Source organism: Myotis lucifugus, unplaced genomic scaffold (genome assembly GCF_000147115.1).
Source record: "Myotis lucifugus unplaced genomic scaffold, Myoluc2.0 scaffold_302, whole genome shotgun sequence".
In the NCBI taxonomy this organism is placed as follows: Eukaryota; Metazoa; Chordata; class Mammalia; order Chiroptera; family Vespertilionidae; genus Myotis; species Myotis lucifugus.
In genome coordinates, this window is record NW_005871350.1 from 889,787 (window position 1) to 917,279 (window position 27,493).

Below are 27,493 nucleotides of genomic sequence, written 5' to 3' on the forward strand. Positions count from 1 at the left end.
GTGGAGTTAGTGCACCTGGAGTGGGAAGCAGTGGGAGTGTAGAAGTGAGTACCTGGGGGAGCAGGGGCTGTGGGAGTTCTTAGTGTCAGGGTTTTTGGCACTTTTGCCTCAGCCTGGCTATTGTTAGTGGGTTTAAACAGATAGGTTTCTGTGTTTTGGGCTCGAGTCATCAACTCAGATGGATTTTCTGCTACTGGAAGCTTCTAAGTGCCTCAGGAGGAAGCGTAGCCCTGCAACACCCTGACCTTGGACTACTGGCCTCCAAACCTGGAGAGCACACTCCTGTTGTCGTATACTCTGTGTGGAATTCCTAAGGTCAGCTCAGAAATCTAGCACTGCCCAGGGCAGTTCCCTGAATCCACCCATGACTCCAAACACAGCAGGCACAGGGCCTGAAGGCGCTGTTCCACGAACTGTAGACACTCCTCAAGATCCAAGGAGCCTCTCTGTGTACAGCCTCCCAGGATGCTATTTCAAAGCGGTCTGGGAGATGCACGCTCCTCCACTTTGCCCTCATGGGGCCCTCTCATGGACACCAAACCAAGCAAAAAGCAGCATCAATGTGTATCTTCACAAAAAATCCTAACACTACCATTTCTCTTTTGTTTCTGGAGAGAAATGGGGCAGTAAAAGCAAAAATCAAAACCTTTTAAATAGGTGCAATATATACTATTTTCACCTTTGGCTAAAAACTGAGCAATGAAATAGTATTTCAGGTGTTTACTAGTATATGATGACCTCAAGGTATGCTAGACTCTTAGCTTTAGTTAGAAAATGACAATACAACCAAAAAGAAACTGGCCTTCCCACCAGAGAGATGGAACAAGTGAGGGCGGTGGGTTGCTTAGCGGCCCACAGAGGGGAGCAGGCTCAGGCATGTGGTCCTGGAGAAGGGACTGTGTCGATACAAGGTACACCTGCAGTGCTTAGACCCACAGTTTAAAAAAAGCAGATTTTATTCACAGAGGCTTAAACCTTCCTTTTATGCCCAACAAGAGTGGAGAAAGGATGATAATGCAGCTACTGGTGATGCTGGAGACCTGGGATAAGGCCATGCAAAGTGGTCCCTCAGTGCTGGGTGCAGACCAGCATCTGAATGAAGAGCCACCACGCAGCTGTGCAGGGCTCACCAGGGCTCAGCCACGTGCTTGAGTGCATGGGTGCTCCTGACGGCACCAGCAGCTCGAGAGGGCCTTGGCGGGATACCGTTTGCTGTGTCCACAGGCAGAACTCCTCTCCTGCAGCTGCACCTTCAGGGCCCTGCAGAGGACCCCTCCGTGGCTGCCCAGGTCCTTCACAGCAGCCTTTGTCCTGAGGCAGGTATGCCTCTGAGGCAGGACCGCAAGTTTTTCTCTGGCCCTGAGAATGACCTCCTGTGGTCATCTGAAGGCAGCATGCAGGGGTTGAGGACAACATACTGAGATGCGATTCTCATCAAAAGCTCTCACCTCTACCCTCTCTTGTCCTTCTAGGTCAGTTTTTTCACTCGTCGATTGTGCTTGTCAATGGTTAAGGTTGCCCGGTCCACAGCAGTGGCGATGCCATCCAATGCCTCATCCTGTCTCTCCAACTCCGCCTCAGCATCCAAGGCAAGACCCTTCAGCTTCCCAAGGATCTGGAGAGAAGCACAAAGACAGGAGGGGCTTACTTTCCTTAAACTCTCAAAATAGACTTCTTTCCACCATTTTTACAATGCTTAAGGAATTTTGTAAGTCAGTGGTGATAACACACCCTCTGTCCCACGGTGGAGCCGAGCTACAGCTTGGGTTTGGGTCTCAGCTTGGCTCTGCCACTGACTGGAGAGCTGTTGGAAGATGATGCATTTGCCCCTGGCCTTGCTCCAGGCATGGGCAGCACTCTGACCTCGAGTCCCTGGGGCATTACTGTTCCAGCCCGCAGTATGCTGCATCACCAATGCCTTACCACATCCATGAGGAATTCCAGCGGTAGTAGAGGGGTGACAGACACAGGAGAACCAGAGAGCTGGGGCCAACAACTAGGATCCAAGTTCCAGCTTCTGCCCAATCACTATGTTCATTACCTGTCTGCACCCAATTACCTAACTGAACACTGAAGCTCAAAAAACAATATGTAAAAAGAAAAGCAAAATCCTTTTCTTGTCTGTGTGTTTGAAATATTTCATTTCACATACAAATACAAAAGGCAGAATAGAATACAGCACTAATAACTCAAATCACACAGCACAGGCCACTCCCCCCCCCCCCCCCCCCGTCCCCACATGCCCTGAACCTGAGAAACTGAGAAACAAGGGAACTAACCAGGAAGCACAGGGTCTGGGGCTCTAGGAGGTAAAGAAGGGACCAGGGTGAGAATACAGAGAGGGCACAGAAATGCCACAAACCACAGTGATGCCACAGGGGAGGCTGGTGGGCGCCCACAGGGTGGAGGCTGAACTGAAGGCCCTCCCCTACTTGTGACTCATGCATGTCAGCCTTCATACCATTAAGAGTGGCCGTTTTATCACAAGTCTATTGAGACAAACTGCATTGTGAAATGTACTTTAACTATATTCTTACTGAGTCTGGGCTGAAACATTTAATATTCTCAAGCTGACAAAAGGAATGGTTTTAAGAGAAATTATAATGACCAACTACTTGCTATAAATGTTAATGCCTCTTTTAGGGAAACTTTCAATCACTGGTTAGGCCAAGCAGCAGGAACACAGAATAGCAGTATGAGAGACTGCGGAGCCTTGCTTGTCCCAGGGGATCAAATGCCATGTCACATAGGGATGGATGTCAGCAGTTATCAGCCTGGATGACCACCCCAAAAGACCCCAAGTCCAATCCTACATAATAAAACCCTAATATGCAAATCAACTAAACAGCAGAACAACTGGCTGCTATGATGTGCACTGACCACCAGGGGGCAGACGCTCAATGCTGGAGCTGCCCCCCTGGTGGTCAGTGCACTCCCACAGGGGGAGCGCTGCTCAGCCAAAAGCCGGGGCTCACAGCTGGCAAGCACCATGGTGGTGGTGGTGGGAGCCCTGCCTCTGCGGCAGCCCTAAGGGCCCCTTGGGGGAGATGCACCAAGGGGTCCCCCCCCCACCCCAGTGCATGAATGTTGTGCACTGGGCCTCTAGTATGTTGATAATACATCATGCCCCACAATGACAACAGCCCCAGGTCCCACCAGGTGGTCCAGGACAAATGCTACCCCCAGGGGAGCAGAGTGAATGGCCCCATATAGTGTCAGGAGGCGGGGATGGTACCTGTGCTGTCACACGGCAGCTCTACGCTTAGAATCACAAGAAATGCCTGATCACCTGGCCACCACCCACTGCCTGGGAGGACTACTTCCTCTGCTTAACAAGAAACAGAGTCAAGGCAGGATGATGGCCAGAAGGATAATAAGATCAGCCAGGAATGATGAGGCTCCAATGAGGTTACAAATGTGAAAACTGTGAGGTGCTATGTGTGGTACTTCAGCTAAGCCTCAGTATGCTTGGCCTGCAGGTGCCCAGTGCCAGCCCATTTGTGGAAGGGACAGGGACGAGCAGAGCTGAGGTCATCCATGCAGTCACATACAGGTTGGTGGCAGAGGCAGGACTACCCCATATCTCTCTCCAAACACAGCATCATTACTGAGTCTTCATCCTGAGACACCAGCAGATCATAACTGGGCCATTCAGCCCAGGCACTACCTTTCTGCACCCTCTTGGAGCTGGTGGAAACTCCATCAGTTGAATCACTTGAAAAACTGGACGGTGCTCTGGAAAGTATACCAAAGGGTCAGCCGGCTCTGGAGGGGCTGGGCTGGATGACCTAATACAGGAGGTCTTTTCCATCTCTCATTCGAATGATCTCACAGGGCTGAGGCCCAAACAGCGTACTAAAAAAATCAGAGCTTACCACCATGTCATGCAGGTCCTTTCATGACGTTTTCTCTGGTCAACTATTCCCTCCTAACTTACCTCCATTGTTAGTGTGATAAGAAGACTGCTCTACCAGATACTTGCACAAAATGTTCCCTGGATGATTGGCCTTTGCCGCACATGTGCAGCTGGTTTGACACCCCGAGGTCTTTCTCCTGAGCTGAGTGATCAGGCTGCACAGACCCCTACAGCTCTCTCTGCACCCTCTGTCGTTGTAAATCATATCAAAGTGTGGTCAAGTTCATTTCCAGTTGAACTGTTCTGTAGGCCCCGGACTGTAAACAGCCACCCTGTGCTGTGCTGTGCTGTGCTGTGCTGTGCTGTGCTGAGGGTGGAAACGGGCTCTCAGCAGGCAACCATGGTTCCCTTCAGTGCAGATCAGGATATAGAACTTAGAGAAGAGTCCACCGAAATCCACATCCAGACCAGGCCTGTCAAACAAGCACTGTGAGCGACTCTGGTGGCACCTTCCTTCTACTTCCTTCCACCCCAACAACCACTCCCACAGAAAATTAAATTGGCTTTAGAGTGTGTACACAGATTTGTTTTCTGTTTCCTCATTCCCTAGTCATCCTAAATAAGGCTGAGTTATGAGGCCTTGAGGTGTGGCTGAGTTATGGGGCCTGGAGGTATGCCCTAACTGTCCTTTCTCTGTTAATTCTCAAAGTCACTCTGCTTCACAAACTAGGCCGAGGGTGCTGGGTGACTTGTATGTTTTCTAAGCTCTCAGGATGCATCTCCTGGTATAACCCTGACATGACTGTCACACAGATACCAGAGGTCACAGTGCAGTGACTCAGAGGTCACATACCAGGACACTGAGAGAAATCGAAAACATCCCTTAAGAAAATGGCAAAAGAGCCACCACCAGGATTGGCAAGCCATTCGCACACCAAGGGAGGACCGTGCCAGCTCATAGAGCCCTCAGCAAAAGTGGCAAGAGGTCCAGTATAAGGAGAACCACACTTGTAATTTTAAATTTTTTAATACAGTCAAACCTCAGTTCTTGAATATCTCCCATCTCAAATAATTAAGTTCTTAACCAAGTTGTTCACAGAAAATAATGTAATGGTTGTTGAACAAAACTTCGGTTCTTGATCTGACAAGAGACAAAAGAGAATGAGCAAATATGAGTCAGTTTACCGCTAACCTTGCATTGTTAATATCTCAGGAAATTGTGCTGTGAATCTAATGGAAAAAAATGATTTGGTTTTGGAATGAATCACTTCTCAAAGAGCCTTCTGGCTCTGGCCAATTGCCCAGTGGTCAGAACATCGGCTCTCAGACCAAAGGGTCATGGGTTCGATTCTCAAAGGCACATACCTTGGTTGTGGGTTCAATTCCAGGCCCCAGGATGTGCAGGAAGCAATCAAGTGATGTGTCTTTCTCACATCAATGTTTCTCTCCCCACACCCCCACCACCCACCATCCTTCCCTCCACTTTGTCTGAAAATCAATGGGAAAAATATCTTCAGGTGAGAATTTAAAAAATTAAATAAATAAAAAAGTCTTCTGGAACAAATTAAGTTTGAGAACCAAGGTTCCACTGTACTCACATTTTAAAAACTAAAAAATGAGTGCAATTAATTTTAGTAATATATTTTATTTAACCCAATCAACTTCAAATAGTATCGCATCAACATAAAATCAATGTAATTATTAATGAGATATTTTATAATCTTTTTTATATGAAGTCCTAGCAAGATGGTGTGAATGAGAAACAAAGGAAGTAAGCAGGTGCTATATATATAGCACATCTCAGCTTGGACCAGCCATTTTCCAAGTGCTCAGTAGCCACATGTGGCTACTGTGCCACATAGCATTGTACCACAATGCCACATGACGGTCCCTGTGTGTCCTCCATGTCCCTTGGCTGGCCACCTTCCTTAGGAGGATGAATCGACTGCCTCTTTCCCAGTCCACAATTAAACAGTGGCAAAAGCAAGAATACCTACTTCCCCAAGTCTATGTTTAAGCAGCACAGTAGTAACAAGCACATACCACTTATTTTGTGAGCAAGAACAGCTGACATGCCTAAAGAAGTTGAGCATTTTATTGAGTCTGTAGTGCAAACAAGGGCTGGTTCCTGCCAAATTTTTTTATTTGGAAAGTCTCCAGGAGAGAAACCAAGATGGCGGCATAGGTTAACGCCGGAGTCTGCTGCCTCGAACAACCACTTCAAAAATACAACTAAAAGACGGAACGGACATCATCCAGAACCACAGGAAGGCTGGCTGAGTGGAAGTTCTACAACTAGGAGGAACCGAGAATCAGAGGAGGCGCAGTGCTGAAGTAAAATAGTAAGGTGCGGAGTGTGCGCGGCGCGGGCTGGTGGCTGAGGGCGCGGTTGTCTGTTTCAATCCGGAGGGAGCCTCAGACTCTGAGCTCCAGATCCGGGCGAGTCTCTAGGGACCCAGACTCAAACGGGAGAAGCAGGACTGTCTGGCTACGGTCCCTCCGAGGTTTGCAGCGGTTGCTGGGACAGAGAGGCAGAGCCCCTGGGGACAGACTGAGAGCAGCCATAACTGCTCCCTCCTCCGCCCTGTTGATCCCGTGGGATCTGCCCCGCCCAAGCCCTGCACAGAGGCATTTGCCGGATAGCCTCAGGCAAAGGCTAGATTAGCACCTCCCTAGAGGACACAAGTTCTTCCACTGCAGACACAGCTGATTATCACAGCCAGTCGGCCTGGAGGTCAAATCCCTCTAGTATTAACTACAACAATCAAGGCTTAACTACAACAAGACTGTGCACAAAGACCACTAGGGGGTGTACCAAGAAAGCGTAAAAAATGCGGAGACAAAGAAACAGGACAAAACTATCAAGGGAGGATATTGAGTTCAGAACCACACTTTTGAGGTCTCTCAAGAGGCTTCTAGAGTCTGTCGATAAACTTGACGAGATGTACAGGAAATCTAATGAGACCCTCGATGGTGTGATAAAGGACCATCTAGAAAGTAAGCATACACTGACTGAAATAAAGAATATTATACAGACTCCCAACAGCAGACCAGAGGAGCGAAAGAATCAAGTCAAAGATTTGAAATGCGAAGAAGCGAGAAACACCCAACCGGAAAAGCAAAATGAAAAAAGAACCCAAAAATACAAAGATAGTGTAAGGAGCCTCTGGGACAGCTTCAAACGTACCAACATCAGAATTATAGGGGTACCAGAAGATGAGAGAGAGCAAGATATTGAAAACCTATTTGAAGAAATAATGACAGAAAACTTCCCCCACCTGGTGAAAGAAATAGACTTACAGGTCCAGGAAGCACAGAGAACCCCAAACAAAAGGAATCCAAAGAGGACCACACCAAGACACATCATAATTAAAATGCCAAGAGCAAAAGACAAAGAGAGAATCTTAAAAGCAGCAAGAGAAAGAAACTCAGTTACCTACAAGGGAATACCCATACGACTGTCAGCTGATTTCTCAACAGAAACTTTGCAGGCCAGAAGGGAGTGGCAAGAAATATTCAAAGTGATGAATGCCAAGAACCTACAACCAAGATTACTTTATCCAGCAAAGCTATCATTCAGAATTGAAGGTCAGATAAAGAGCTTCACAGATAAGGAAAAGCTAAAGGAGTTCATCACCACCAAACCAGTATTATATGAAATGCTGAAAGGTATCCTTTAAGAAGAGGAAGAAGAAGAAAAAGGTAAAGATACAAATTATGAACAACAAATATGCATCTATCAACAAGTGAATCTAAGAATCAAGTGAATAAATAACCTGATGTACAGAATGAACTGGTGATTATAATAGAATCAGGGACATAGAAAGGGAATGGACTGACTATTCTTGGGGGGAAAGGGGAATGGGAGATGCGGGAAGAGACTGGACAAAAATCGTGCACCTATGGATGAGGACAGTGGGTGGGGAGTGAGGGCGGAGGGTGGGGTGGGAGCTGGAAGGAGGGGAGTTATGGGGGGAAAAAAAGAGGAACAAATGTAATAATCTGAACAATAAAGATTTAATAAAAAAAAAAAATTCTCCAGGATGATAGCCTTACCTATAGCACGCATTCTATGCAGCCTGTTGAGACCCTTGGATACTCTGACAAAAATGTACTTGAAATTAATTTTGCAAAAATACTAGAGAGATCTTTACAGCTACTAAGTGTACAAAGACAATTCCTGAGTAAACCTCTAAATTACTATACCTCAGAATACTGCGTCTTTTTCCTTTAAGACAGGGATTGAAGTAATTAAATGTCATTGCGTGCATTCCATATAACATGGGATGGAAAGAATGGAGAATAGGAAGACTGGCCAAACCACAGTTGTTACTTCTGTGGCCCAGGATGACAAGCTGTCTAGTCATCTACATAAGACGCTGCCAGCCTCTAAATATCAGCTGGCCTCTAGGATGGGCCCTCACTGGGTTCTGAGTCTAAGACCAGGCTCAAAGTGGGCTCTTCTCCGAGTCCATGTGACACTGATAAATAAACCAGGAGCCTTCTTTCCAGCCATATTCATACCTATGTTGAACTACCTGGTTTAAAGGGCATTGAGTTTTACAAGAAAATAACCTTATAAACTCCAAAGAAATACACAGTGCATTTAGTACAAGAAGACACAAAAGCACATATGCTAGCGCTGCCCAGGCACAGGGTCATGAAGAAACAGGAGCACTCGGTTTCCTTAGCGCGAGGGTCACAGGTGCCCCTCGCCAGTGCAGGAGGCTCGGTCCCACAAGCAAATGCTGAGCGCGTTCACCAATGTCAGTGATTAGGGGTGGGGCAGCTAAGAAGACTCAGGCAGAAGTGGGAGGCACTAGGTGGCCCAGGGCAGAGCAGACATTACTGGAAGGGTAAGAACCTCTAGTTGGGTCACATACTATGGCGCCTCCATCCTCCAACACCACAGATCTCAGGACTGCAGCACAGGCACCGTCTGGGTCAACACAAGAACCGACATGGAGGCATTTTAGCCTTCTAACCACTTCCATTTTGTTTCTAAAAACAAAAAATAAGTTATGGAAAAATAGCTTACTCAGTAGAGTAGGTCCACTCACCAAAACAGACATGTTTACATGTCTGTGCCTCACCAAGCCATCAGAACCCTGAGCTCTGCTGTGAGCTGCGCCCCTGAGGAGCCCTGAGGCATGTGTGTCACTGAAGCAAGGGAAGAGCATGGTGCACAGAAGGAGAGCCTGGACATTTCCAAAATATCTACAAAATTCTAGTTGCTGTCTCAACTTATAGTCAGAAAAAAAGTAAGTTTTGCTCTACTTCATGATAAAAATCCAGGATTCTGAGTTTTACTATATTAATATTAAGCACTTAAAATGAGTTTAGTATTAGCTAGATTGTCTGCCCTCATCTTGTTATTAAGCTGACTCATTGCAAAACTGTGAATTTTCTTGCAGTGAGAAATTAGCAACCATTTAAGAACAGAGCTGGGATAAATCAAGCTGTCTGCAACTCCAAATAGTTCTACCAGTCGGGGCCATTAATATGCTATAGAGAAGGGTAAGAGGAAAAAATTGGCTTCTAGCACAGCCAAAGCTTTAGAGGCTATAAAGAACATTCTGGACTACAAACTGTCACATTCAACACTCACAGACCACCCCCCATGTCCCATAAGATCCCCCTGCTGCATTCCTGAGCCCCGGCACAGGGTCCTCTTCTAGGAGCCCCTGCGTGCTCCCTTCCTCATGCCCCCAGAGGGTAGAGCTGAGCACAAACCCACTTGATGAATCAGGTCTGCAACCACACAGCAGGGAGTGGTCAGTCCTCAGTTAGAAATGGCCTCTCCAACTCAAGCACAGGTGAGCACCTCCCATGACAGGAGCGGGTCCTGGGAGCCAACTTGCCACCAGACCCTAAACAGAGCTTCCCATGACAAGAACCAGGTTTTTAAGAGAACAAAGAATCCCCACTAAGTAAGACTCAATTAACTGAAGGTTCCTCTCACATGTGAAAGTAAATGCCTCAGTGGGGCAATTCTCAGAGTATGAAACATATGGAAAATGTATTAAGTTTGTGGCTTTTCGGAGCTGACAGGGTCACAGTCAATCAAAGCCCCACTGACATGTTTGTCTAGAGCTCACAAAACAATTCCACCCCACACAGTGCAAGCCTCCTCACCTCATCCCTACACAACCTTGAGGAGGGACCCTGTCTTGGAAAATGCGACAGGAACACTGAGCAAACATGCAGCTTGCTGAAGGTCACACAGCTAATGTGGCAAAGGTACTCTCTGGCCACCTCAAGCCAAGTCTACAACAAATAGTCCCCAGACCTTGTGTATAGATGGGACAGACAGAAATATGCTGCTGAGGACACAAGGTTAAGCATTCTCCCCAACACTAGCTCACAAACCATACAAACCAACTTCCCAGCATGAGCTAAAAACCACCTAATACCTGCTATTTTAAAAAGTTAATAAAATGAAATTGGTAATGGATAAGACACCCAGACAAAAGATCAGTAAGGAAATAGAGGATGTAAACAACATTATACATCAACTGGACCTAACAGATATGTATGTACAGAACACTACACCCAAATCAGCAGAACACACACATTCTTCTTAGGGTTTCCAGGACAGACCATACGGTGGGCCACAAAACAAGCCTCAGACATAAAAAAGACTTAATAAAAAGTAAATTCCCTTGCCACAGTGGAATAAAACTAGAAATCTAGAAAACTAGAAAATTCACAAATATGTATAAACTAACATATTCTTTTTTTAATCCTTTTTTCCATTGATTTTTTAGAGTGGAAGGGAGGCAGGAGGAGGAGGGAGAGAGAGAAACATCAACATGAGAGAGACACATGGATTGGTTGTCTCCTGAATGCTTTGAAATAGGGCCGGGGATCGAATCTGCAACTCAAGTACGTGCCCTTGCTCAGGAATTGAACCCGAGACCTTTCAGTCTGCAGGCTGACACTCTAACCACTGAACAAATTGCCCAGGGCTAAATTAACATATTCTTAACCAATGGGCCAAAAAGAGAAATGAGTAAAATTCTTGAGACAAATCAAAACAAAACACAACATACTAAAATACTAGCAAACCAAATCCAGGGATTTATCCCAGAATACAAAGGTGGTTCAATGTAAGAAAATCAATCGATGTGATAAACCACGGTACTAGAACACCATCTCAAATGATGTGGAAAAGACACCGATAAAACCCAACATCCTTTCATGACAAAATCAGTCAGAAAATGAGGAACGGGACTTCTTCATGAACCTAAGTAAAACTGTGGACACCCAACACTCAGTGAAGCCACCTGGCTGGTGAACACACTGGTGTGCCAAGAAGAGTGGCACACCAGTTCTACTGGGGAGGGCACAAAGCTCCAGGTGGGCCCCTCTCAGACTTCACCCCAGATGTCTCTTAATTTGGCTGTTTCCGATCTGCATCCTTTGTAGTCTTAAGAAGAGTGAGTTCCTGAATTCTGTGAGTAGCTCTCACGAACTATCAAACCTGTGAGGGTTCATGAGAACCCCCCTACATTTGTAGCCCATTGGTCAGAAGTTGGACCCAGTGCATCTGGTGTCTCAAGGAGGAGCAGTCTTGTTGGGGGCCAGGACCACTGTGGGGTCTGCTCTAACAATGGGTAGTTAGTGCCAGCATTGAATTGCAGTTCACTAGCGGGGCGTGGGATTAGAATTGCGTCAAAGGGCATTATCAAGAAAGTCAAAAGACAACCCACAGAATGGGACAAGTATCTGCAAACCACAGATTTGATAAGGATTTAATATCTAGAATATGTAAGAAACTCCTACAACTTAAACAAAGAGACAGCCAATTAATAAATGGGAAAAGAACTTGAATATACATTTCTCCAAAGAGGACATACAAAGGGCCAAGAAACCCATGAAAAGATGGTCGACAATGTTAGTCACCAAGGATGTGCAAATCAAATCCATAATGAGATGGCTCTTCACATCCACCAGGATGGCTATAACAATTTTAAATTTTTTCAAATAAGAAAATAAGTGTTGGTGAGGCAACATTTTGAATGTAATTAATGCTACTGAATTGTACATATAAATGGTTAAAATGGCAAAATTTACATTATGTAGTTATTTTACCACAATAAAAACCATGGTCATAATATATATAAATAATACATATTCATTACATATACAATAATAAATATATGTAACCATCCAAAGCCAGGCACTCAATAACAAAATAATCAAACACTTGATTTTAAGATTTGAGGATCATTTAAGTGCTGACTGAGAAGACAGGAAAATGTTCCAGGGAGAACAAGTCATCCTTTTAATCCTGCCCCACATCCCACCCCCTGCAGCCATGGAGCTGCTCTAGAAGAGGCTCACCCGGACACTGGTATGGTCTGGAGTCCTGGAGGTCCTTATCTGGCAGGTCCCTCCCTGTCCACAGTTTCCGGGGCAGTGGAAGGGACAGAATGCATCCCAAGATTCATGTGCACAGGCACCTGGACCATGTAGCCCAGATTTAGCCATGGCTTCTATGTGAGGGAGGTCCAGCACACCTGCACAGCCTTCTGTCAGCTGCAAGCGACACATAGCCACATGCTTGAACAGGCCCTCCCACTCTGAACAACCATTGCCACAGACAGCATGGGTCTATGCTAGATAGGTGACCACATTCAATGTGACAAGAGCTCTGACGCTGTTCCGGGGATTTCAGAGGGACCACAGCAGGCAGGGTGGGGTGGGGGGGTGTTGCATGTCTGCTGTCCTTCAAAGCAGTGCTCATTGTTACCAGTGACCTAGTTAACGAATAGAGCAGACAGAAAAATCATGAATGGATATTTAAAAAGCTTGGCACTTTTTGTAATTCAGCTTTCATTTCATCACGGTAGTTTCGGAAGTAGACAGTGGGGACCGGAAGCCAGGGCCTCTCCTTTCAGTGGTGGCGGCTGAGGCCAGGGAAGGAGCAACCTGTCTGGGTCTATGGACCAACAGGGCAGGGCCAGGAGTAGCGCCAGGACCCTAATTCCTAATGCAGGGCTCATTCTAGGGCACACGTCCTCTTATCAAAATGTCAATGGTGTGTGGATGTCAGAAGTTACTAAGCACTTTTTCTCAGTTAGCTAGTATGGTTTAACATTTAGAAATGACATAGGATGTGATGTAAGGAACATTTATTAATAAATCATGATTAAAGTAACAGATATTGAAATAAGTGGCCCAGCTCACTGGTAATATCTCAACTGGTGTCAAAGCCATAAAAAACAACAACAGCATCATAACCACACCTCCTCCCCCAATTAATAAGTGAAATTAGCAGTCTGGAGAAGGTTCAGAAGGCACAGGACAAGAAGAGAACCAGAAGAGGTATTCAAGTCTGAAATTATCCCACCACTCCTCACTCAAAAAATCCTCCGTGACTCCAAGCTGCTTACAGGACACACTTCTGACTCTCTGTCTGGCATGAAAGTCCCACTGTCTGTGCCACACCCCTTGCAGGTCCTTCCTGCCTGTCCACTTTCGAGGGTCCCCCAGCCCAGCCACACTGTGGCCCTCTTCATTGGGAATGACAAGGGCATCAGCTCAAGTCTCCTGTCGTTGCTGTTTTCAGTCCTGGGGCTCACACAGCGCTTTCCCTGCAATCCACCAGGGTAGGAGCCTGCCCCGAACCTGCCTGGATAAACCCAAATACCAGACTTGTGCCAGATTCTCATCTGGTTCTTTCCTGGTGAAAGAGGGAGGCAGGATGAAGAAAGACCAAATGCAGGACAAGACAACGGAGTTGATAGGTTCAGAAGTTATAAAGAAAATGCCATGAAACTGAGATGCCCTCAGAGGAAGCCAAATGTGGTTTGGTTTTGTAATCTCCAAATGCTGCATCAAACATGTGGCAGTGACAGACTGTAATAAAGAGCCACCGTTCTGAGGCAGGGGAAGTTGGCCCATCCCACATTAGACAGGAGTCAGGGCACACTGCCAAGCCCATCCCAGCCAAGCCACGCTCTCCAGCCCCCACAGGGGTCCTCTTGCAGTGACACAGCCATGGCCACCACAAGGAGCTGCCGCCCCAGGAAGTCAGGCGCACCATCTCTCAGCACCAACTGCAGTTTAAGTCACCAAGACCCATTTCACATGACTTTAATAGCATTTGTAGCAGAAACCACAGCTGAATTGAGGATGCGTGTGCATTTTTTTCTTCCCAGAAATTTAACTCATTCCTCCATATGCTTAAGTTTCATCATTCAGTGAGATCTCCTCTCTAAGGAAACATGAGATTAACCTCTAAAAGATCATCTCTTGAAACTAGGCTCTCCCTGCAGGAGGAAGAGTGAACAGCTGACAGTAGAAAGCCCTGCCCCTCCCGCAGCAGCCCTGTCCAGTCACTGGTTACCACTTCCTCGGCCCTGAGGCCACTCCTGACTCACTAGGCAACTGTTTCCAGCACTAATGCACAGGCTCGCTAATAAGACTTATTGACGACAGTCAGGACCAGCTACACAGAAATGTGCTCTCAGGGGCTGTGGGTGAATTTATCCTGACCTCTCCCATAACTCATGGCTTTCAGAGGAAGGGTCCTCTCAAATTGCATAGCCACCTTCAGAATTAACAGATAAAATCCCTACATCCCCCATCACAAAGCCACAGGTTCCTTCCTCAGCCTCAATAACGTCATGGGATGAGGGGGCAGATTCCAGATCCCACCAGCCTGAGACCTATGCTCCCATCCACTCCCAGGAGCATGGGCACGTCAGCCTTTATAGATCAGGGGCTCTCAAGCCCAGAGCAGACAAGAGCCACGTGTTCTGGAAGCAATTAGGAACCTGCCACACTTGTTAGTAGCAGCTAAAAAGCAGCATTTCTATGTCATTACAAAAAATGACTAAGTTAGACCAGGAGGAAAAAGTGACAAAACATGTATATTTAAATTACCCCACAGTAAAGATGAACACTTTTTTTCCCCAAAAGGAAAGGGCTAAGCTTAAGGACTCTATGCCTGGGCAGACACATAGAAAACAGGCTTGCAGGTGTGTCTTCAGCACCAATGAACTGGTCTCTCCAAAGCAGAGCTGGGTCTGATGGGGCCTTAAAGCTATATACTGACCTACAGAAAGCATACTGCTCACCCTGGGGAAACCAAGTCAGGAAGACACAAATTGCAAAATGCTGATTTCAATGAATAAGCTGCAAAGGAAAAAGAAAAGATGACAGAGGGAAGCTATGCATTAAGGTGTTTCACCGGGCCCAGCACTCAGGTCTCACGGGCTCCTGAACTACAAATGCACAACACACTCCTGAAGTAGGATGACAGGGAGATGTCTGATGACAGCAGAGATTACTTTTTTTTAAGGTAAGCTTGGTATGATGTTGGTTTTTATTTAATTACTTATTTTTATTTATTTTTTCAAAATATATTTTCATTGATTTTATTTGATACCTGTTTATTGTCACTTTAGGTAAATAACTAATTTAATATTGCTTCATAATGATATATGATCCTATTTAGCCAAATGTCCAAACTTTACTTTTTAATATATTTTTCTTGATTTCAGAGAAAGGAAGGGAGAAAGAGAGAGGGATAGAAACATCAATGATGAGAGAGAATCATTGATTGGCTGCCTCCTGCATGCCCCCTACTGGGGATTGAGCCCACAACCCAGGCATCTGCCCTGACACTCAACCAATGAGCCACACTGGCCAGACATAATGTTGGTTTTTTAAAAACAGTTATCTTTTAAAGATACATACTGAAATATTTAAAAATAAAAAATAATGTCTATGTATTTGCTTCAAAATTATTTAAAAGGGTAAAAAAGCCATTTTATTGCCCAGCAATAACATAGGGAAGACAAATTAAAAGTATTTCTATCAAATATTATTTAAATTTCAACTTCCTGGATACAAAGTAGCCAGTCTCTTCCGAATCTAGTTGAGCACTTGAGAGAGATGACAGAACAAATGCCCTCAACTGGATGCACACACACAGCACACCTGTGTATACACACACACACAAAAACCTAACAGCACATACACAGTACACATGTACACATATGTATGCTGCATAGGCTCACACACATACACAGACTCACAGCACACACACATACACCCACACAGCACACATGTACAGACTCAGCAAGGCACAGCACACATATGTACACACATGTACCAACTTAGCTCATGTACACATAGCTCATGTGTATACATATGTACATGGGTAGAAGCATAGGAAGGCTGTGCTGTCTGCATGCACAGAGCACAAGGACTCGGGATGGGCACTGTCTTTCTCAAATGGATGTCTCAAGTGGGTATCTCAGCAGCTCCTATGGGTGAGAGGCAAGTACAAGCCAGGGAGAATCCTTTTCAGGCAGGAAAGAGAAGAGAGTCACCTGCAAGGGAGGATGGAGCCCCCAAATGCATGTTACCTGTCTGAGTTCCTGGGTGTCCTCCTCAGAAATGAGTGGCTCGCTCATCTGTAGTTGAAGCAGCCTGCCCTCCTGGTTCCCCGAGGAAGGCTCTCGGTGCCTGGCGCAGTCCACTGGCCTGGACGCTGAAACACAAGTCAAACAGCAGTGACATCTTCCATAATGCACACAATGTAGAAGTACTTACGACTTTACAAAGATCGTTCCTGCTCTCTGGGCCAACGACATCTCTCCATCTGCAGTCTCTGCCTGCTGGCCCCTCCCTGAGCCTCAGCTAAGCTGAGTGGCTATGGGGCCTGCCCAAGCCTTGCCTTCCACTCCAGTCCAGGGTGGTTTCCTTAACCCACCCCGATCCCAGTGAAACACTGTAAATACCTGGGGTCTGGTTCTATAACTGGCTCTCAGAAGAAAGGGCCCTATCCAGGAGTAATCATTTTCTTTATTAGAAAAGACTATAAATTTAAAGTTTAAGATAGTACTTGTTGAATCCTCATAAACCCACAGGACGCTCTGGGTCTGGAGAGCACTGGGATGGCCAGCTGACTGGCCAAACAAAAGTAACTGTGGAGCCACGAGGGAGGGAAAGTCTGAGAGCACAAGGCCAGGCATTGCTCAGAATGGGTTTCCGCTCCAACAGCACCTGCCTGCGTAATGTCCCCGAGGAGCAGAAGGGCAGCCTGGTTAGAGGCTGCTAATCAGGTGGCTCACAGCCCCTCCCATGGTGTGCCACCTGTTCTTTATTTAAAGAACTGACTCCACCTGTACTCTGGCACTAGGAACCCAGATGAGGGCATCACTTAGAGTCTGCTGCCTACTCTTCTACACAGACCACCTCAGGTACACAGTAGTTACTGATTAGGATGCTGGAGAGGAGAGCAGGTGGCAGAAAGTACACAGATCTGAGAACCAGCACCAGATGCTCCAAGCAGCCTTCTCTGCTTTAGAGGAATGGGGGCACAGCAGGGTAACAGGTGACCCCCACCTCCTTCCCAGCGCCCTAGTGGTGGTGAGCAGAGCCGCCTTTCATCTGAGTGGCTTGGAGCAGCTGCCACTTGGAAAAGCAAGTCTGTCTCGGTAAGGCTCTCACTGGGCCTGAAGGGCTGAGGCCTAGCTGGTGGCCTTCAGGACACACCGACTGCACAGGTCCCTCCTTGGTGGGAGAGGTCAGCCACCCCTAACCTGCACACAAAAATGCCCCCTCTAATCTTATTTCTTAAAAAAAAAATAATTCTTACAAATAACACTCCCTGAAGAGTGCCTGGAGGAGGAAGATGATGCTCGGCCTGTGGTCAGCAGACTCCTATCCTGCCTCAGGATAAAATCAGGTTGTGATGAGACAGGAAGCAGGTTTCTCAGGGTCCCGGGAAGAAAAGGGCCAAAGGAGTAAGCTCAGGCAACAGAGGAGTAAGTCTGCCGAAGGCAAGACCCCAGCCCTCCCCCAGCCCATCTCTAACTGTGCGAGTGAAAAGCGCATCCTGTACAGAGCCACCACCTGGACCTCATCTCTAGGTCTGGAAAAGTTGCACAAGACAAAACATTACTGCAAACCATGCACTCGAATATCTGCTGTTCTAGGCCATTCTTTATGAAAATGCTAGTTGAAGCCCTTCTAAACAATGTCATAACTTGTGTTCTATACTTGCTAAAGCCCCACCTACTCCAACATCCTGGGGGGCTTGTTCATCAAAATGGTCCCCATTGTTCCAATGTGGTCTAGTGTCCCTCAATGGAACATCACATATGAAAAGTCCTTTTCTAAAGTGTCGGTCAGCAGCAGAGCACTGTCAGAGCTGGGTTGAAAGCTATCATGGCAGAACAGAGGGAGTATCCTACTAGTTATTATTAGCCTAAAGGAGAGGCCACCTTACACATGATGTTAAAGCATTACCTGTGATGACACAATGGCAAAGTGCACTTCATAGGCCTGAGAGTTGCAGTTCTCTGGCCTCACTCAGCATGTACATGTGCTCAGTCTGCCCCCTCACCCACCCCCAGCATGCTGGCCCCACCTACCTCTCCACCCCACACAGGTCCTGCACTTGGCCCTTCCATCTGCAGCAATCCTAGTGTTATTCCATTTGCACACCTTTTAATGAACTTGCTTGGAACTGCCCTGCTGTTTATTTTTTCAGCATCACTCCAGGATCTCTCTGACTAGCTTCTGTGAGAGATGGTCCATCCACTCACACTGTGCCCAGGACTGTGCTCTGGTGTCCATTTCAACACCTATAGCTATATTACTGACCGAGGCATACTCTTTTTGAATGTTTAGCGAAAGAGTATTATTTAAACAACCAGAAAGCCAAAATGGAGGAAATTCTTCCTAGAATATACTAGTCAGAGATGTTTTTCAGGACAAGCCATGGGCTCAGTGGAATCCCGCCCAGCACAAGGCTTTGGCCACCCCCAGTGCTGTGTTGACACTGGAGCTATTGACTCAGTTACCTCAATGCTTTGAAATATCTTCTGAGAAAAATTAGTTTGGTTCAGTATAAGATGGTTCTTGACTCTAAAGTCATTAATTATCTGTTAACCAAACTAAGCACACATTGTTCCAGCTAAAAGGAAACTTACAGATGATTTCACTTTCCAGGAAGGAGAAGACATCGAGGAGGGCCTGACTGGGCAGTAGGGGCGGCACCAGAGGGCAAGTGTGAGGCAAGATTTCCATGGGGTGAGTGAGCAGGTGACCAGGGTGTCTTTAATTAGGTGGTTGGGGAAGGACTCTCTCGAAGGTGCCAGTCAGGAAACAACAAGAACAAAAATCAGTTCCGGAACCCTTAACAGTGCCAGGCATGGCCTGTTCTGATGGAGAATGGTCTGTGGGCTTCCTCCCACACCTGTCACTCCAGGACCATGAAACAACCTGGGAGCATGCTACGACTGCTAAAAACTATCAAGACCACCAAAGCAAGGAGAGTCTGAGTAACTGACACAGTCAAGAAGGGTACAAGGAGATGCGCTGCCTAAAGGTCACATGGAATCCTGAAAGAGTAAAATGTAAAACAAGCTGGATAAAATATGGACTTAGGAGAATAGCAACGTATCTGTATAGGTTCATTAGTTATGACAATAAAGGAAGCTAATGTCGGGTGACAACAAGAGTGTGGAAGACATGGGAACTCTGACTATCCTTGTAATTTTTTCTGCAAGTCTGATACTATTCTAAATTTGAAAGGTTATTTAAAAGACACTATGCAGAAAAATAGCACTTTGCAACTGCTCTTCCCTAAGGTGGAAAGTGCCCACCTGTGTCATTCAGGGCCCTCAGAGGTCCACACAACACATTACCTCAGAGGTCTCTGGAAAGTTCTACTCACCCAAGGCAAATACCTGTCTCCTGTTACTAGACTGCCACCTACTGGCCACATGTTTTACCCAAATACCTCATCAAGGAGAGGAATCCATTTCTGAGATGTCAGTCACTGTTTCCACCTCCACTGTCTCTGCAGTTTCCAATGTGGAACAGCAAAGACAGAGGTGATGGCAGACACAACACAGGCGACAGTGAAAAACTGACCCTCGTCGCTAGGCTTGCAGAGGACACAGTGAAGTTTCTAGCAAGTCAGATGCCATCTCACTTGCTAAACTCAACATGCTGGCTTCTTCCAAATACATCACTTCTCATTACCTGAGCCTCTCCAAACCCATAGCTGTAAGGTGCTCCTACTCTGTGAGGCAGGGTGGCCTCGCAAAGGGAGGATGGAACTTCTTGCTCAGAGCAGAAGAAGACACTCTGCAGGGATCCCACCCAGGGGCTAAAGTTAGCACCGAGATGAAAACCCATCTGTCAGCTCATTCCACACACATTGGATCCATTACCGTGAAAGGCCAGGCCACAGCTATTCAATCCAACCCTAATCTAGGTGTTTATAGTGTGGATAGAGGAGGCCTATAATCATGGACTTTAGGTAAGGGAGACTGTCCTAGATAATGTGGTGGGCCTGCTACAATCAGTTGAAAGGCTTTAAAAGCAGACCTGTGGCTTCCTGGAGGAGGAAGATGATGCTCGGCCTGTGGTCAGCAGACTCAGCCTGTGCCCAGGAGGTTCAGTCTGCCCTTCCTGACGACAGGCCTGTGGAACTTCCACGCACCTATCTTCCTACAGTCTGCCTGCTCCTTTCCAGCCCTGTCTGCCACCTGGGCTCTAGCGTCAGGGCCTGCCATCCTACCCTTCATGGCGTCCCTGACAGCAGGCCCAGCAATTTTGTGCAGTGTGACCTCTGTGCTACACATAGCGTGCTCGCATCTGCCATCTCATTCATTACATGCTGTGCCCTATTTTCTATCAGAAACCCCATGTCCAACAACCCACAAACATGGTGGAACTCTGTGACAAGGAGGGTTGTGGGTTTTATTTAGCATTTTTTCCCAAGACTATAGGTGCTGAATACCATGCCTGGCTCTGCAGGGTTCTCAGTGCTGGCGGAACCGGTGGCTGATGGTTGTGTGTGTCTCGTCCCTACAGAGCCTCCTCCTCTCACTGCTGAGGCCTCTCCCATGGGAAAATGCAGTTGGTGACTCAGTCAAAACTTGGGGCATCAGAGCAGCTGCCCAGCTGGGCTTGTACGTGGCCTTGCCTGAAGGGCCCTCTGGTCAGGGTCTCACATTGGCTGCCACAGCCCACCATTCTTGCCTCTTTTATGGGCCAGCTTCTGAGTCCTCCTTGAGTGAGGGGGCCAAAGAAAAACCAGAAATGCCAAGAAAGTAAGTTTTTAAATTAAGTTTTTACATTAATATTTCTAACATTTTGGATCTCATGAGACCAGATCTATTATCAAGTATATATATTTTGGAAACTCGAAGTCATCTAGAATACTATCAACATATTCATGTGTTAGGGAAATAGGTTACATATTAGAATTAAAATCAATCACTTAAGAGAAAAAAGAAAAGGAACCAGAATAGTAACAAACATCTCTCTTACTTTAACAGACATGCAGGAATCAAAGATACTTGTAAAAAAAAATCACATGAAATACAGAAGTAATATTACCTATAATTCTAGTATTAGAAAATATTAGAATATTTTATGACTTTAGTATTTCTTAAATGGGGCTCACAAACAAACTTAAGGGGGGAAATGGTGGATCTGACCACAGCAAAATTAAAGATTTCTGTAATGGAGGCTGACAGTCTGGGAAAGCACTGGCAGCCTCTCAAATCAATAAGGAATGAAAATCTAGAATACATAAAGAACTCTTGCAAATCAGACAAAACAACAACAACAACAAAACACACAGAACAGGCAATCCACAGAACAAAACCTGTGGGATTAAAGAGCAAATAAGCATCAGATGCTCTATCTCACAATCAGTGAAAGAAATTAAAATACCATCAAGATGCCACAGAACACTTGTAAGAATGGCAAAACTGAGAGGTCAAACATCAAGTTATCCCGTGCTATGGAGGACGCTGTGACCCAAGAACCTCGAGATGTGTGGACATGTAATATATCCGAATGTCCTGCCTCCCACACTCCACCCCACTGGACATGCCAGCTACACCCTCCACACCCCAGAGACCTGCAAGAGAACACCACAGAGAAAGCAAGTTTTTCAGAATACCTCACGGATGCCCCATAAACTACCCAAACTATGCTGCATAGTTTTCAAAGATTCTGATACCTGAACACACACCTGGAAGGTGGTCTGGGAAGACCTCGATCAAATGTGAAAGAAAACAGGAGTGAGACTGAGTAAGTTACTGATGGGGGGACTGGAGACTCAGCAAAGCAGGTGGGGGCTACTGCTAGTTAAGACCCCAAAATGCTAATTCTCAAATCAAATAGAGGAAAGAGTGAAAACACTTAACTCAGACCTCTTTGTTCTGAAAGGGTCATCAAAACCCTTTCTGATCTACTTGGAAATCTCTATAGCTTTCCAGTGTATGATAAACCAAAGTGATTTGAGATTCACAGTTGACAAGTACTAAGGAAAATGGTCTGAAATTATTTTTATTTACAATGCATCATGTTAAGCACATACCACAGGCAGTCTGAGACTTCCCAGGTCTGTGCACAGGCTGTGTTGATGGTCACTTACCTGCCTGCCAGACTGAGTAGCCCTTCGCTGCTGGGGAAGAGGTTCCAGTGCTTCTGAGCATCAAGGCATCTTCTAAAAACTCGATCTTCTTGCTGAACTGCATTTCCAAAATGGGAACAACTTCTGGCATCTTGGCAGATATCAAACGAAAAGTTATGTCTGGCTTCCCAATGAACCGCTGGCGGATGCTAACTTCATAATGTGTGTGAACCTTAATGTCATCTACATCTTCTCTTTCAAATCTGTGTAACAGCAAAGAATTTGAGTCATGGATTTCCAACCCAGAAACAAGGATGGTGAGCCTTCCTGGTTTAACATGAGATTCTGTTCCTTGGGAAATAACAGCAGGAATTCTGATCACTATCCCTTCTTTTCCAAGAGCTTTGGTACTAGCCATTGAGGAGCCTCCCCTGGAGTTTGTGTCTGATGGCATCTTCCAAAGCTTGAAGCTAAAGGGCCACCAAGAAGGAGATTCCAGTTCTTTCAGCAACCTAGAAGATGAAACAACATACTAAAAACTAGGCCATGCAATTTTTAATACTTTAACTGCTTTAGCCTTTATAAAGCACTTTTACCATTTTACAGTTTTCTTTTCCACAAATACTCCATGAAACAGGAAGAGCAGAAATGGTTATCCCTACGTTTTAAGAAAAGAAACCTAAGGCTAAAAGCAGTAGTGTTATTTGCCTACGGTATGTATACAAAGCTATTTGTAGTGGACACATTATCTTCAGACTCGAATATTATTACTCTTACCACACTTAAACCTGGGTAATTCTGACTCAAATCCTGTTCTTAATCTCTAGAGAGGTAATAGAATTCTGGCAGTGATCTGTACTGTCCAATACAGTAATAGGCACATATGGCTACCGGGTACCTGAAATATAGCTAATGTAAGGAGGAACTGAATTTTAAACTTAAATTTAATGTAGTTCCTAGCTACCATATTGGACAGCACAACTCTAAAGTAACGAGTAACAGATATATCTAAAAAGTCAATAAAAGGGAAAAAAATAGAAGCAGGATTGGGAAAGCAAAGGAATAAGGATCAAATAAAATAAAACAAATAAGATGGTGGAATTAATCACAACCATATTACTAATCATATTAAATAAAAATAGACTAAATTCTTTCATTAAAAGGCAGATTATCAGCTTGGGAAAAAAACAAGACTCAACTATATCTTGTTTACAAGAGACACTGTGAAATACGATGACACAGATACATCAAAAGCAAAGGGATTGGAAAAAAGATATATCACACTAAAAGTAAACTTTTAAACAAGCAGTGTACCAGGAATAAAGAGGGACCGTGCATAATAAGAGGGTTGAACCAACTGAAATATTTAATATTACTAAATATGTATGTATCTAATAACAGAACTTCAAAATTCGTTAAGCAAAAATTGATATTTTATAAAAGGAGAAATAGATAATCACAGCTGTGGATTTCAACAAATTTCTCTCTATGACTGATCCAGCAAGAAAACAAAAATAATTAGTACGAATATAGAAATTTTGAGCAACACAATTTAACCAACTCAACCTGATTGGTATTCATAGGAACAGCATCAACTGCTGAGTCATTCTTTTCAAGTGTATTCAGAACATTAAAAAAACAACAACAAAAAAACAGAGTGCCCTGGCCAGTGCACTCACACAGTGGTTCTCAACCTTCCTAATGCCGCGACCCTTTAATACAGTTCCTATGTTAGGGTGACCCCCAACCATAAAATTATTTTCGTTGCTACTTCATAACTGTAATTTTGCTACTGTTATGAATCGTAATGTAAATATCTGATATGCAGGATGTATTTAGGCGACCCCTGTGAAAGGGTCGTTCAACCCCCAAAGGGGTCGCGACCCACAGGTTGAGAACCGCTGGAGAAAATTGACACATGCGCCAAAGATTCCCAGGTTTGATTTCTGGTCAAGGGCACGTACCTGGGTTACAGGTTCGATCCCTGCCCCAGTCCAGTCGCGTGTGGGAAACAAGCAATGCATGTGTCTCTCTCACATTGATGTTCTCCCCGCGCCCCCGCTCTCTCTTCACCATGCTCCCTCCCTTCCACTCTCTAAAAATCAATGGGAAAGATGCTTGGGTGGGGATTAACAAAAAACAAAACAAAAAAAAAAAGTATAACAAGCCACAATAAATATCAAGTATTGAAATCATACAGAGTATATCCTCTGTCCCCAGAGAAATAACACTAAAAGTCAATATCATTAAGCCAACTACACCCTAGCTGGTTTGTCTCAATGGATAGAGCATCAGCCTGTGGACTGAAGAGTCCTGGGTTCGATTCCAGTCAAGGGCACATGCCCGGGTTTCAGGCTTGATCCCCAGTGGGGGGCGTGCAGGGGGCAGCCAGTCAATGGTTCTCTCTCATCATTCTATCTATCTCTCCCTCTCCCCTCCTCTCTGAAATCAATAAAAAAAAAATTAAAAGATTAAAAAAATAAATAAAAAGATTTTTAAAAAATTCTTTAAAAAAAGGCCAACTAGAACATTCTCAAATATTTGGAAATTAAACACAATTCTAAATAAAGGACATCAAAATATGTGAAGTGAATGAAACTGAATACATAATACACACACAATATGGAATACAAATAGAGCAGTCATGCAAGGTAAATTTATTGCTCTCGACGCATGCATTTGAAAACTTTTTGGAAAGGTTTAAAAATCAGTGATCTAAGTTTCTATTTAAAGAAGTTTTTAAACCCAAAATGAAGTAGAAGAAAAAGTAGAAATCAATAAAATTTAAAACAAAATATATTAAAAAAAGCCAAAGTCGGTTCTTTGAAGCAATTTTAAAAAGTAAACCCCTAGCAAGAAATGCTCAAGAAAAAAAAAATAAAGAAAATGCAAATTACCAATATCAGGAATAAAAAGGGGCACCACCATAGATCCTTCAGCCATTGAAAGGCTATAGAGTAGAGGTGAAAAACCTTTTTTTCTGCCAAGGACCATTTGGATATTTATATCATCATTCACGGGCCATACAAAATTATCAACTTAAAAATAGCCTGCTATATTTGGTCAAACATTTAATTAACTCACCCCTTAATGCCCTGGCAGGGCCAGATCAAATGATTTTGCAGGCCTTCTATGGCCCGCAGGCTGGATACTCCTCAACCCTACTATAGAGGATGTTATACTCAACCGATAAATTCGACAACTTATATGAAATATACAAAACACTTGAAAACCCAACATGTAAAACCGAGGAAAGAAAAAGTTTAAGAATAAGAATAGCTGCCCAGCCGGTGTGACTCAGTGGTTGAGCATTGACCTATGAACTAAGAGGTCACAGTTCGATTCCCGGTCAGGGCATATGCCTGGGTTGCAGGCTCAGTTCCCAATGTGGGACATGCAGGAGACAGGCGATCAATGATTCTCTCTCATCACTGATGTTTCTATCTCTCTATCCCTCTCCCTTCCTCTATGAAATCAATAAAAATATATTTAAAAAAAATAGCTCACAAAGAAATTGAACCTGTAACTAAAGAGCTTTCCATGGGGAGTGGAGGTGAGCTATGGTTTAGGTGGCTTCACTGATGAATTCTGTAAACATATAGAAAAAATAATAATTGTATACCAACTTTTTCAAAGACTAGAGCAAAAAGTGAATGCTTTGCCCATTCAGTTCATAAGACCACTCTAATTCCTATTCCCAAACCCGCTAAGGACATTATAAGAAAACAAGAACATAGCAATATCCATCAATAACACAGACGCAGAATTCCTTATGAAAATATCAGTAAATCAAATCTAACAATATATAGAAAATACTACATTATGATTAAGTCGTATTAATCCCAGGATACTGAGATTGGTTTAACATACAAAAATTAATCATTGTATCCCACTGGTGGAAAACCACAGGGAAACTGTAAGAGTATCACAAAAGATGCAGAAAAGGAATCTGACAAAATTGAACATCCACTCATGTACTTCCAGCAAGCTAGAAACAGAAGAAAATTTCCTCAATCTGATACAGGACATCTATAAAAAACTTAAAAGTAACAGCATGGTTAATGTTGAAAAAGTCAATGTCTTCACTCTATGGTCAGAAACAAAGTTTAAAAAAATGAACAGATTTCTGAACTATCTGAATTTCGAAAGCATTCCTGAAGTCACACACAGAACCAAGGCAGATCCTTATCAGCACAGGGTGTTAAAGCATAGCCTCGATCTGACCAATGGCTGACCATTAAGCTATGCTGACACCAGAACAACCCAGAGGAGCCCATGTAAGTTTAAAAATTAAAACCTTTACAAACAAAAATAAAAGCCTGAGCAGATGACAAATATTGCACACTACAGTGTAAATACACTCTGTCAAATTAGTACAGCCACCAACGGCATTACCCTGTGGTAAAAAGGGAGATCAGAATAAAAAATTGCAAAAAAAAAAAAAAAAAAAAAAAATTGCAAAAAAAAAAAAAAATATATATATATATATATATTTGTTTGTTTATTGGAAAATACTTAAATTTTTAAGAAACGAACACATTTTTAAAAGAGCTTTGATGGGAGATATAGCCGTTCTAGGGCTCCCAGTCCACATGGAACACCAATAATATATATTTTAAATGCCAAGTTTTCTAACAAAAAAAGTAAGAGGAAACCAAAATGTGACCTATACACAGGGATAAAAACCCCACAAAAACTAAACTAAACAATCAATAGAATCCATTTCTGAAAGCATTCATATAGTGTATTTAATATAGATTTCAAAACACTTATTATAAATATTCAAGGAATTAAAGGAAACCAAGTTAAAAGGATTAAAGAAAAGCATAATGATGATGATTCATCAAACAGAGACTATTAATAGAGAGAAATTACATAAAAAAGAATCAAATAAAAATCCTAAAATTAAAAAGTTACAATAACCCAACAGAGAGTCCAGGAGCACATGGTTTTAGTGGTGAGTTCTACAAAACATTTAAAAAAGAATTAATACCAATTTCTATAAAACTTTACCAAAGCCAGAAGAGGAGAAAGCAATTTCAAACACATTTTATAAGGCCAGCATCACCTTGACACTAAAACCAAACAAGGACACAACAAGAAATTTCTAAGCAAATATTCCAGATGAACACAGATGCAAAAACCTCAACAAAGTATTAGCAAATCAAATTCAACAATATGTAAAAAGGATCATATACCATGACTAAGTAAGATTTATTCCAAGATGAATG

At 44.2% G+C, this 27,493-nt stretch overlaps 1 protein-coding gene across 3 annotated transcripts in view; it reads right to left on the minus strand.

The window, feature by feature from the left end:
* Positions 1-933: 933 nt before the first annotated feature.
* SNAP47 (synaptosome associated protein 47) overlaps positions 934-27,493 on the minus strand; it is an 86,146-nt gene continuing 59,586 nt past the window's right edge. The window contains exons 3-5 of one of the 3 annotated variants that reach the window (XM_014465599.2): positions 22,284-22,774; positions 16,240-16,364; positions 934-1,615 (exon numbers count right to left, since the gene is read on the minus strand). In XM_014465599.2, the coding sequence (XP_014321085.1) occupies positions 1,469-1,615; positions 16,240-16,364; positions 22,284-22,774 (763 nt within the window). In that variant the 3' untranslated portion in view covers positions 934-1,468. Of the gene's footprint in view, positions 1,616-4,877; positions 4,998-16,239; positions 16,365-20,633; positions 20,905-22,283; positions 22,775-27,493 lie in introns of those variants that run through there. The other 2 variants (XM_023763822.1, XR_002832012.1) reach the window with 2 other exon arrangements.